We start from the raw sequence: 13,352 nt of genomic DNA on the forward strand, positions 1-13,352 counted from the left end.
GGAAAAGCGTGAACGGCATAGTAAGGGGGTTGGTGGTAAGGTGCAAATGGTTGACTTTGAGGGAATGAATGATACTTGTAGTGTATGTGGGTTTGAGTTAGCAGGGATAAATGAGACTTCAGTGGGAAGGAAACTGAGTAGTAAGGAGGTAGTTGATAGGATGTATAAGTCTTTGCAAGAGTTTGACAGAAGTATGGATGAACTGAATGGTTTGGTAGCAGAAATAGGGGAGATGTTGGGACCAGATCTATAAGATATTGATGAAGTAGTGAATGGGATTTGGGGGTATGGTAGTGAGAGAGATAATGGGAGTTTGAATGAAAGTGGTTTGGAAGGAGTGAATGGCGATGTAACTGAAAGAATGTATGATGGTCCTCAAACAAGATCCAGGGAGCCTGCATCGAGCATCCTTGGGTGTTGCGAAAGGTGATTTAGTGTGGATGTTGCGAGTGTAGGGAGATGTTGTCAAATGAAATGTGGCAGGTAATATGTAGGAGTAATGATGGTAGTTTATATTTGACAACGTCTCCAAGGGTTGCGTGAGAGAGGGAGAAAGAGAGATTGGTGGAGGAATAAATGGGAGTGGTTGAATGGGGGTTATAAGTGTTTGTCTTTTGTGGCGCTCTGTTGTGTATATCAGTGGCAGGAGTGTGTTATGGGAGTCTTAAGAAGTAAGGAATTCATTGAAGTCATAGAGTCGGTTTGGGCAGGAGTCTTATCCATTGATGGTCAGTTGAGGTTGTGTTATTTGGTTGATTTTGGTGTTGTAAAGTTGTTGTGCGTGTGTCTGTCTGGTTGTGGTGAAGTTAAAGAGGTTGGTTGTGCATTCTGGTGTCTGAGTGGTGGTTGGGGGAGTGTTGGTGTTGGCGGGTTGTTGTGGTGGGTTGAGTTGTGTGGTTGTCGTGTTGTTTCGAGCTGTTGGTGTTCATCTGCTCAGTGGTTTGTCGTGTTGTTAAGTTGTTGTTGGGTTGTGGTTCTTGGTTGGTTGTTTTGTGTTGTGATTATTGGCAGTGGTTGTGTCTTAACTAGCCCTATATCCAGCGGACAGCACAGCCTAGCCCTGAGTATCTGGAGCCTGAGGTGAGTACGTGTTTGTGTTTTATGTGTTTGGTATGTTGTGGAACCAATTGTCCTGAGGGTAAAAAGTAACGTAAAGAGGAAAGTGTGGCTGTGGGAAATTTTGTCAGCTTGTACGATTAATGTAACTGTGGGGACTTTGCTTGCTTTTATTACTTAGCTTTGATTCCGCCACAACATGCAGCACCGTTACCGTTGGGATCGGTTACTGGCGTTTCAGTTTTATGAAGCTTGTCTAATATGTTCTTAACTGGGGTTTACCCTCCATAGGGTTTATAGCCCTGTTGTCTAGTTATTGCTTTCTTAGCCTAAGCACTATGAGACCCTCATAAAATACAATCATAACGAATATGCATCTTTTCCTCGACTCTTAAATAATATGTTATTTAACACTGAACTTATTTAATTGTAATTTATGTGTATTTATGGGTAATGTTTTGTATAAAAAGGCAAGGTTAGGGTAATAACTGGTGTTTAAGAATGGATTAATCCATTTTCAGTTATTTCTTACAGGAAAAATTCATTCAGATCTCTACAAAATCACATCTCGTTGCTTCTTATGGAATATTCTCTCTCTCTCTCTCTCTCTCTCTCTCTCTCTCTCTCGTCGTCCTCTCTCTCTCTCATCTCTCCTTCTTCCTCCATCTCTCTCTCTCTCTCTCTCTCTCTCTCTCTCTCTCTCACTGAATAATGTTTTTAGAAATGTCAATAGAAATACTGTACAACAGTAGAGAGAGAGAGAGAGAGAGAGAGAGAGAGAGAGAGAGTGAGTACTGCAGTATATGTAAGGTTTCCTAATGTAGTTTTGGGCCCAGTAGAGTTGTAGTGACTGGTGACATTTTAATCTGTGTTAAATACCAAAGTCCATGGTATATAATGGAATTAACTCCATTGAGTGATGTGGCATTAATAGTGTGGGTGAGGCATTGATAGTCTTGTCTCTTTCAGGCAGTCATTTACAACCTTGGAAGGACTGATGCCCTTCAACCAGTCCAATTTCCAGCCTTTCTGAGGTCATTGTCCAGATATATCTTGCCATGTCCAAAGAGGTATGAAGAGTGTGGAGAAGAGGTACTGGAGGTTAGAGTCAATTGCTTTCCTGGTATCTGTATTTGGTTTTGTCTGGTGGAGAAGTCTATGAGCAGCTGGAGACTGGTCTTAATTGGTTTGCTTTCAGACTTTGTTCAGGATGGAAATGTGACATTTCTTTGTTGAACTTTTATCAAAGAGGATTTTTTTCCAGAAACCCATCTATCAGAATTTTGTCACAATAGTAACAATCAACTCAGTTTTGTCAGGTCATTATCAAAAGCAAATACCTCAGCAATGTCTGAATTGGCACTGATTACGTGCTTCAGATCCTCTGACACTCCAAATGCCTTAAAGCCAAGAGAAAGAGGATCATCTTAGATGATAGTTAGAAAACAGTGCCTCCTGTTGCCCTAGGTCTTTTCAAAGGAGTGTGGATAACATATGAATGGCTCATTTGTGTGAGGTGTGGAGGTGAGGCAACTTACAAGCTCATCAGCATTGTAGATTTAGATGTGGTACTTCTAATGTTGCAAGCATTTATGGATCAGCTTCTCTGTCACTCAGTAGTGCAACTACATAACTGTAAATGCATAATTCAGCAAGTAAAGGGGTATGGTCTCTCTCTCTCTCTCTCTCTGTTTGATAGTTCGTAAAGAAGATGAATGAGTGGAGAGTTCAACACCTCTGAGACTGATGTTTGCCATTCCCTTTTCCAGCCTGATTTATCAAGTATTCAACCATGTTTTGGTCACATCCAGTCTCAAAATGACCTTGGTGGTCTTCATTTGCCCAAGCCAAGTGAAATTCCTATCTGCTAGACCTTGTTGGGCTACCAAGAGAGATACTTTATGGCCTATGCTGGAGATACCACCAGACGGTGGAGTTACTAGAACTTCACAGCAGGAGACTATCCAGCAGCTCCTGCAAGAGAAAGACTTTCTTTTCAGGGCTAGATATGGAATATCAGGTACATTCAGTAAGTCCTCATCAGACATGCCATCTGCTAGTCAGGGCCTGATGCAAACTTCTTAGTTTGCCTCCACTCAGGAAAGCTCTTCTCAATATCTGCAGTATAGGGCTAATATTTAGCTCTTCCTAGTGCACCTGCTGAAGGATGATTAAAAGTCTTCTTGCTCTTGAGTAGCTTCTAACAGTCTTGCCTGCCCTCCAGAGTTGGATGCAACTTGCATGCTCCATAGTTTCACCCAAGTGACATATGATCCCTAGTGGGAGGTGTCTGACAAGTACCACGCTATAGGATGTTTTCCTGTTAGTTTTAACATTAGTAAAGAGAGCAGGCAAGCTTCACAGACTTTCTTAGATTGTGCAGCACTTGGGACCCCTCCGTCTCTGATGTGAGATTTGGAAAACTTATCAGTCCCTTTCCCTTGTGACTCTGTGGAGTTTCATGGTACTACTTGCACAGGCTTCCACAGTTTAGGCCTTTGTGAAGGAGACTGTTTATTAGTACTGTTGACCACAAGAGAGAGATCTTTCAAAGTACTATTTTGTTGCAGACTCTTAAGGTCATCAAGCAGGTTTAATATTTATCAGGCTGCATGGCTATTTACCCCATTGGATACCTTCTCCATATATATGACCTTTGATGTCTGAGTAGTCATGTTCTATGGACTGTACCTCTCACCCAAGAATTGTTTCCATGTAAAAGGTGAAGGTTTTTATCCATATAGGAGTGGATCACATATTCATGATAAATTGCAATGTTCTTAGGTGTACAGATCTGAAGTCTTTTATCATGATAATAATTATAACAAATCCCTAATTTGCACCTTTTGCTGAAAGGAAAAGTGGGTGCCAATAGTCAAGTGAGTAGGTGGTACATCCACCTTCTTACTAGTACTACTAACTATCTTGTTACTAATCTTCAATGACTGAATGAACTAATTAAAGTTAGCATATTGACATAGAAAATCTAGGATGAATGCAAATTACAGTAGCCTGAAATTGTCAATGTGATTTTAGAAAAGTATACCAGGTACGTATACTATGTGATATTTTAAAATTTCTTGTAGTACCTGGATTTGAATTCTTGAGTAAAAAGTTATGTTCTTTGCAGGGAAATATTTGAAGCATTCAAGAACAAGAATCATGAGTTCTTCAATAAATATAAAATAGGCTATGATGGCATGAAGTCAGCTGTAAGTGTTGGAGTCATTCCACAGTTAAAAGATGGCACTGTTTATAAGGTAAACATGTAGATATGGACTGTTTCTTTGTATTTTTCATTGTGTATATTCTTGGAGATATGTGTTAATACAGGTAGACCTTCACTAATCCAGTTCCTTCACCTATTTGATATAGATTTCATATTTCCTGGGTCACTGTAAATTATTATTTCCTAGGCTATCAGACATTGTAATGGCTGCACTTGATCCGTTCAGCTTTTGGTTGTTTCTTTGCTTTCTTTTGTAACCATACAGAATATACAAATATTTGTTTCTTCCTACACAAATTAAAGCAGGTTTTTACATTGATATTTAGCTTGCTGATGCGAGCTGGAATGGCCATTTAACTTTCAGACAAGGTCGTTAACTACCGACAGTAGGGGTGAAGCCTGCCCACTAATGTCTGCAATCCACTGTACTTTCAGCCACCATTGTGTGAAGACATCACTATGCTTCTCTGCCCATATGCCATTTGCTGTCTTTTTTTTATAAATATTTTTGTGCGGTTGTGCTATGATTATATACAAACCCCTCAATCACTTAGCACTTTTGAAGAGGAAACGATGGGTTAGATGCTGTCCAAGGAAGGACAGATTGTATACTATTTGGTTTCTCTTTTTTTGAGGTTGATCCTCTTTTATTTTTGTATGTTCCACTTATAGCTGTGTAGTTGATGGGTAGGCATTATTGAAGCATTATTATTTTATGAAAATGTAATTTTTATTGTAAAAATTTAATTTGTACCACATGCTCCTTCGCTTGTCTCCCTTGCTTCCTTCCCATACCATTGCCAGTGGTGTTGGGGTTAGCAATGTTAACCCTGTGATAGTGAAGTTGTGCAGTGGAGGAGGTGCTGTTCGTACCCTGATTTTCCTAAGCAAAGGTCCCTGTCAAACTCCCCAGCACCTGGGAGGAGGCATACTGGTAGCCCCAAGGGAGGTCAGTGGGATTTGCCCACGGACAGTCGCCCCTCAGGTTGTCCTGTTGTTAAATCCCAGTTCGTGACATAGTGCCATTGAAAAGGCATCTATAAGGAAGTGTTTCGTCTTTCCGCAAGTGGTTTGAGCTCTTGAGGAGTCATTCCCGAGCCTTGTCCACTGTAAAGGAGGACTTGTAATATGTCACCTTCTGTGCCTCCTAAGAAGACCAGTGTTACAAGAGGACCAACGTTCTTCTTGCAGGTTCTGGGACGATCCAGAATGCTTTTCACACAATGACAATGGTTTAGAGGGTTAGTGTAGTGAAAGGATACCCTCTTCTAAGATTCGAGGAAGTTGTCCATTGGGCATCCATCGGATAAGGCTGCATGCAGGGAAAGCTCTGATTGTCTGTTGGCGCCAGACCTTTATCCTCCTGTGCTCCCTATTCCAGATGGTTCCTCTGTGTTAGAGTCTAGCTCTTAAAAAGTGTATGGCAATTGAGAGTCTCTTGGTGACTGTGCATCTTTCTTGAGCAGGAAGGGTCTCTGTCCTGCCTTCTGTATCTAAAGTAATTCAAGAACTCCCATTGGGGCAAGAGTGGAAGAGCACCCATTGGCGCCTCAGCTTCAACAAGCGGTTGAGCGCTTATTGTCATAGTAGTGCCTACTGGTGCATGTTTTACCTCCTCTTCAATAGTGCTCATTGGTTCAATTGCCACTGCGGGCACCAAAATGTTCAATGGCTCCCGAACGTCCATTAGCGCCCGAGCATCCGTTGGCTCCCAAGTGTCCATTGGCGCCTGAGGATCCATTAGCGCCCAAGCATCCATTGGCGCCCGACCATAAGCGCCCGAGCATCCATTGGCGCCCGACTATAAGCGCCCGAGCATCCATAAGTGCCTGAGCGTCCATCGGCGCCCAAACTTCCACAATTGTTCGAGCGCCCGGCGTAGCTGGATCAGTAGGAAGTTTTTCTCAGCCATGGACAATGCTTACATTTTCTGTTTTACTGACAGTGTCAAATTATGACTGTCTCAGATCCTTCGACTGCCACCATTCAAAATAAGTAGGACAGTATTTTTGGTTTTTAGGAAGTCTTTTGTAACTCCTGTTCAACCATAAGCTAACTTGTCTCCATTTTCATCGGCCAAAGAAGAAGAGGATAAGGAGTCTTCTTCGACATCCTACAATTCACCCCTTTACTACTTTGTAATGAATTCTTTAGATTTGTTCTCGTCAAGGCTTCACGAAGCATACTGCTCCTTCTATCCAGCCGCAAACAGCCTTGTCCCCTGTTTTTTTGGCAGAAGAAGAGGAAGAAGACAGAGATAAGGAAAGTCCTCCTACGACTTACAAGTCGCCTCTTTGCTATTTTCTAGTGAATTTCTCCGACTCCGTCTCGCCAGTAGTTCCAATATTGCCAGTGTCCTCATTTTTTAGGGATAATCAAGTAGATTCTTCTAAGTTGCTTATCTAATTTTTTTAGGCAATGAAGGAAGCTAACCTTTGGCTTTCTGAAAGAGGTAACAGGGAAAGGTTAACTTTTAATTTCCTACTGTCACATCTTTTGACAGGAATTGGACGATCTAATTAAGATTATCTTCCGTGTGGTTGTAGTAGTGGGCTTCCTTGATTGGACTGTTGGAGCTTTTGGCGGCAAGATCAAGGAATGTTCGCTGCTGGATGAGGATTTTTACAGACCTTTAACAAGTAACTTCCTACCTGGATAAGGATGCAGGCGGCCCGTGGTTAACGGTGCAATCGTCAAAGATATTCATTAAAAAAATAAGGCATTTTAAGGTATTTTTACAGCACAATTTTCAGTCAATAGCGCCGCTAGCGCCGTTATGTCTAACAAGTTCATGCATTTGTAGAAATGCCGTTCAGACCATAAAGGTTATGCAAATGATATTAACAAATTTTATGGAGAGTTATTATATAGGTATTAGGGTAAAATATATGCCTCTGACTTGTTGTATGCCAAAAATATCGAGTTACATAAGTGCAAATTTACCTGTGGATGTGTCGATTATAAATGTTCATGCTTTTATGTTTAAAATGTGTATGAAAATGTATTATGTATAAGGTATTTTTATTTCTGCACAGAAATATGATACAAAAGCAGCTTTTAAAACTCCCCTTCACATTATCAAAGAGGATGATTTTCATCTTCTTTCTTGTGAGCTGCCGCCTGCCACCTTTCCGAAAATATCAAGTTAAAAAAAGTGCAAATTTAGCGATCAATGTGTCTATTTTATAAATGTTCATGCTTTTGTTTAAAATGTGTATGAAAATTATTACGTATAAGGTATTTCTGGGCTCAGCCCGTGTCGCTTCGTGAAATATCCTTTCAGTTCATGTTTCTAAGGTAAATATTACTAACATTACCAGAGAAAACTAAAAAGGGGATGTCAGAGTATTCTGACTCGCTCACCCCAAATAAAATGAGGGTGTCGGTATGGTACTGGGGTGAGTGAAACCACTACCATGGGCCTCTTGTCATTTAGATATCTCCTCCACAAAATCCCCCTGCTAGAGAGAGCTGGTACACAGCCCGCGCCAGCAACTACTACTACTTGCTCCCCCACGCCAACACCAGCACCTCTAGTGGCCATCCTTTCCGTTAGCAGCATCCTGCACGCACGTGTTTTTCTATCTCAGTGCTTTTGTGCTTCCGTTTTGAGATTTTTTCTGTACTATGGAACTTCAAGCCATCGCCGCAGCTAAAGCTGGCCTCACACTAGGCATTTTTTTCTCGAGCAGCGAGCCGTTGCTGCCGAGAATGAAAAACCGGGAGCTTTTAGCTCGAGATTCTAGCTTCCCAACAGGACGGGAAGCAGCCTGCTCGAGCCGCGAGCCACAGCATAGTGTAAACAAACAAGATGGCTGCTGCTGATAAGACATACTCTCCTGAGCCACTCTTGAACCCACAAACGTTTATTGTTACTCTTGCATTCACGTAAGTTTCCGAGAAATAAACCAATGCAGGGCATCTTGCAACAGTCCGACAATTTCTGGGCGCCATGATGATATCAGCTGATCAGTTTTGTTTACTTTTTCCTACGGCTCCTCGAAACCATGAGTTCCTAGTGTGACGATACAACACTTTTGCTCGCGAGCATCGGCTGGATGCTGGCCAAAACCACAAGCAAGAAATGACTAGTGTGATACCAGCTTAAGGTAAGTACTGCCAAAGTGTTTCACATAATTTTAGCCAGCTAGGACCCGTTTTACCGCTGTTTTTTAGGTATTATTACGGTGCCTCCTGCGACATGGCGTCAGGCTCGCCGTACCGGCTGGCCTCGTGTGATTCATTTCTAGCTCCTTCGGTCTCCCATACTGTTGTAGCTATGTCTGCGCAGTATTTATGCTTATTCTACATGTGGTGCAAGATGTGCTATTTGTATTTTATTTTTATGGGAATCTTTTGCCTTTATGTCTTAGCTCAGTGTTCATGCATGCATGTGCCTTTGTCTAGGTCTGTTAGGCATGTTGGGATGTATGCCCCTCTTTCTCTTTTTAGTCCTACCACCCTGGCCGTCGCCCTCCGTTTCTACGTATCGGCAGAGGCCAGCTCCCCGAGTAGTTAGGCTTCCTACCTTCCAGGTAGGTTAGCCTAGCTTCTCTAGGACGTTGCTTTCCATTTGTCTTTTGATTCCCTTCCTTTCTGTTTTAATAATTGTGTTTTATTTATATCGCATGTAGGAGACTGTTTGTGCTAGCCTAGGCTATCTCAGTTCGCCTGGCCTATCTGTCCGCGTGGTCCTACAACTTTCGCGGTGGGCCAGACGATCGCCACGAGCCATCAGCTCAGTCCCCCTCCCTGCTTCCCCTCCCCTACGCGGGTGGGAAGGCTGGTCGCACTCGCTCACTGTTGCCACGGCAACCATCCAGGCTCTCCTCCCCTCTTCTTCTCTCCCCAGAGAGGAGTCATGGGGGGGTTCCTGAGTCTGGCTCTTCATACCGTTCTCTCCCTGGGTTCCATGGGGGGTCTTTTGTACGCTCGGGTTGTGTTGGCCACCTCGCTTGCTTGTACTTGGACTTCCTCGGGTCCCTCCTTAGCTCTCTCCTACCCCGGTCACCCCCTGCCTACCCACCGCGCCAGCGGCGGGCTCAGCTGGTCCCGCCAGTTCTTCTAGGGGGTGACGGAGAGTAGCACCACTACATGCATCTATATATATATATATATATATATATATATATATGTAAATAAAGGTTTTTTTTGCCACGAAGGAAAAAAATGAAAAACGAGTTGGCCGCGAATAGGACCGAAAGTACTCGGCCAACTCGTTTTTTCATTTTTTTCCTTCGTGGCAAAAAAACCTTTATTTACGTATACATAGCATCACGTTTTATATACTTCGTGATCAAGTTATTCATATATATATATATTTATTATATAGATATATATATATATATATATAATATTATATCTATATATATATATATTATATATATATATATATATCTTATATATATATAATATATATATTATTATACATACATTTTTTGTTCCTATTATTATCTTTTAGTGTTATTATTATGTTTGTATATTCCGCTAAGCCGGCGGAGTGCCCACTCACGATCCGGGTTCTCCTCCTGCCTGCGAAATTTTTATACGGCGGAGCTGCGCTCCACCTATCCTTGTTTTGTCTTTTCTGGATTAACCCTCTCATGTTCCTCCACCGTCCTTGTACTCCTCACCCAGGCGTATAGACTGGTAACTAGTTTGGTGAAACTCCTTACTCCGGTGCCCCGGAAACTATCTGACTAGTATACCAGGTTTCACAGACATATCTCTACAGGAGAACAGGAGAGGGCTAATACCAAAAATTTTTCACTCCGGCATATAGCGGAGTATTATATCTCTTAACGGGCTAGTCCTGTTTGTAACCGTTGATACTCACTTACAGGCTACCAACTGCCAGGAATCTGGCTGCAATGCTATATTGCAGGACCCCTGTGGCCACGAGGTCTGTCGGACTCACGCCTCCTGCGCCATCCGCTATGGTGACATAGTGGTATGGCATCACGAAGCCTGCTCTGTATGTTATGATTTGGTGGAGCAGTTTTCCTCCGGCGTAAGTATATACCGGAGTACTTTGCTTATAACTGATTATTCAAGCAGTCCTATAAGAGATATAAACGATATTTAGTTTTAGATAATTAATCATATAACTTTGGGGCTTCGTTTTAAGGATTACAATGACCCTCTCTTCCAGGCTACCGCCGTGAAAGATGCCGCGTCAGCAACCCTGAGGGCCTGGGTCGGCAGGTTCGGGAAGAACGTGACTAAGGGGCAGCCATACATCCTGGACAAAGTATGGCTGTCCGCCTCTTCCCGGGCGGGAAATCAACTGGTTACGTCGACCCGGCAGCGGCGGCCCCTTACATCTCTGCCATTCAGCAGCAAGTGGCACAAGCGCTGGCAGCCCAAGGCAATCCTGAGATTGCGGACGAAGTGGCTACTTTGGACCTGAATTTAGAGCTAATGGCGGTAGGTGACCCAGGTAATTTGTTAGTTGAGGTAAGTTTGTTGGGGGCTCAAGGGCTTCCCTTGGGTCCTTCTGGATCTTCATCCCCTAATTACTCTTCTACTTCTTTCCAAGGCTTTTCGGAGAGTGAAATTTCGGTTAGGCCAAAATCCACTTCAGCTACCCCTAAAGTGAAAGGGAAGCGGGAGTTGAAGACCCTCGAGAAGACGTCGTCTAAGAAGACCACGTCTTCCGCATCTCATAAGTCTCCGGCTCACCACCCCGGAGCAGAAAAGTCGAAGTCCTCTTCTACTTCGCACTCGAAAGGGTCCAGGGGCAAGTCCTCAAAGGATAAGGCCCGAGCTTCTATGGAGCCTGAGCCTTCAACTTCTACCGGGACACGTCCTAAGACTCCTATGGTTATCAGGGACCCTAGTCCCTTTGATACCGAGGCATTTACTGCAAATATAATGCAGCAAATGGGGAACTTGGTCGGAAACCTAGTTAACGACAAGTTTGAACAGATGTTTTCGCACATCTCCACTTCGTTCGAGGAGTCAGGTCAGTCGATCAGAAGCATTTCGGAGAGACTGACAAACCAAGAGAATCTGATGGTGGGCCTCAGGGAGAATCCCGCAGCAGTTCTCCCACAGTCCGGCATGGTGGCGCAACCCATGCCGGACTATGATTCCCTTCCTCCCTTCACGACGAATAACCCATGGAGGGTTTCATCACATGCTTCCTTTAAAGACGGCATGCTGACGTTGCCGGATTGCAGTACTCGAAGATTAGAAGACTTCGAGTTTCACCCCGCCAACCTCCAACCACCATTTATTGGCTATGCCCGTCTGACAGAGTCGGCAATGAAAAGGGAGGATAGGATCCTGAAAGAAATGGTGATTTACAGTTTACAGCCGGGATCAAGCCCAAAGGGAGTGGATCAGGAGCTTAGAAGATTGGGAGTGTGTGAACACCAAGCTCCAGGCTTTCAAAAGCCCCTTTACTATCTTTGTGGCAGAGGAAGAAACACCTATCCCTTTCACCAATAAGCTAGCAGAGTTGACTCTACAGGCCGCCATGAAAGACGAGCCTATGCCCCAACTTAAAGAGACGGAGCCAACATCACTTCTCCTTCCAGGAACCGAAGACCTTTGGGCGGATCTCCCAGCTACTTTCACAGTAGGGAAGCTCAAGCCAGATTGTGCAATAGCACAATTTGGCGAGAGACTTCCTAGGCTTTCTGATAATCTCATCCAAGCAGAATTCGATGCTAGGACTAGGTTAGGGAGGACCTTAAATGCCCTAGTGATGACGGAGGTTGCCGCGGTGACGTACGTAACGGAACCTCTATTTAAACTTCTGGCCAAAGCACAGACACACACCGTTCAGTGTGATCTGTACGACTTTGCCATAGCAAGACGCAACTGCAGGAAACATGTACTGCAAGAGGCGACTATTCGTCATGAGCCAAATAAACTACTTGCGTCTTCAATCTGGGGTGCTGACCTCTTTCCAGAGGCTGTAGTTAACGAGGTCCAGCACGAAGCAACAAGGCTTAACCAGATCCTTAAGGTCCGCTGGGGCCTGTCATCTAAGAGGAAGCCCGAACCTACTTCCTCCGCTTCAAAGAAGCTGGAAAAGCTTAGGAAGTTCCCACCTTTCCAGGCTGCTCAGCAACAACAGGTGGTACAATCTGTGCCAGTGTCCCAGATGGTACAACCTTCCACCTCTAAGAACCAGTCCCAGCCAATACTCCTACTGACCTCACAGAATCAGCCCTCGACCTCATACGCAGTATCTCTGGCCTTCAATCCAGTCTTTGAAGGTCAGTCGTTCCAACCCTTTAATAGGTTTGGAAGGGGAAGTAGGGCCAGAGGTGCATTTCGCCAAAGAGGTGGCGGAAGAGCACCTAGCAGAGGCAAGCACTTCCGGGGAGGACGTGGATCACGCCCTGCCGCAAGTCAGTGAGAACCCTCAGGTAGGAGGGAGACTGTTCCTCTATTGCCACAGATGGGGATTCAGCAATTGGGCACAAAGTATTGTGTCCAAAGGACTGGGATGGAGTTGGAACAAAGGTCCTCCTCCATCCAAGACCTTCCTTCAAAAACCAACAAAGGAATTGACGGAGTATGCACAAGAACACCTTCAGAAAGGGGTAGTATCAAGAGTCAAGCATTTAAAGTTTCAAGGACGCTTGTTCAGCGTGCCAAAGAAAGGCTCAACCAAAAGAAGAATAATGTTAGACTTGTCCCGTCTAAACTTATTCATTCGTTGCGACAAGTTCGAAATGCTGACTATCTCGCAGGTGTGGACCTTACTTCCCCGTGGGGCCGTCACCACCTCTATCGATCTTACAGACGCATATTATCATACCCCAGTTGCAAGACACTTCCGCCCGTACCTAGGCTTCAGACTGGGAAACCAGGCATTCTCCTTCAAAGTGATGTCCTTCGGGTTGAACGTGGCCCCCAGGGTATTCACGAAGATAGCGGAATCAGTAGTTCAACAACTAAGATCCCAGGGAATAATGGTAGTAGCGTATTTGGACGATTTGCTCGTTTGGGCAACAACCGTCGAAGAATGCCACAAAGCTACGGTCAAAGTAATACAGTTTCTGGAATATCTGGGGTTCCCACACTCTGTCAATTCCGTTGGTCAAAAGGA

The 13,352-nt window shown here is 44.0% G+C and overlaps 1 protein-coding gene across 1 annotated transcript in view; it reads left to right on the forward strand.

The window, feature by feature from the left end:
- The first annotated feature begins 2,113 nt into the window (after window positions 1-2,113).
- The window catches only part of LOC135221697 (protein argonaute-3-like), a 699,537-nt gene continuing 688,298 nt past the window's right edge, over window positions 2,114-13,352 (forward strand). Inside the window, exons 1-2 of the mRNA XM_064259435.1 lie at window positions 2,114-2,157; window positions 4,187-4,316. Of these exons, the coding sequence (XP_064115505.1) occupies window positions 2,129-2,157; window positions 4,187-4,316 (159 nt within the window). The 5' untranslated portion in view covers window positions 2,114-2,128. The remainder of the gene's footprint in view (window positions 2,158-4,186; window positions 4,317-13,352) is intronic.

Source organism: Macrobrachium nipponense, chromosome 3 (genome assembly GCF_015104395.2).
Source record: "Macrobrachium nipponense isolate FS-2020 chromosome 3, ASM1510439v2, whole genome shotgun sequence".
NCBI classification, from domain to species: domain Eukaryota; kingdom Metazoa; phylum Arthropoda; class Malacostraca; order Decapoda; family Palaemonidae; genus Macrobrachium; species Macrobrachium nipponense.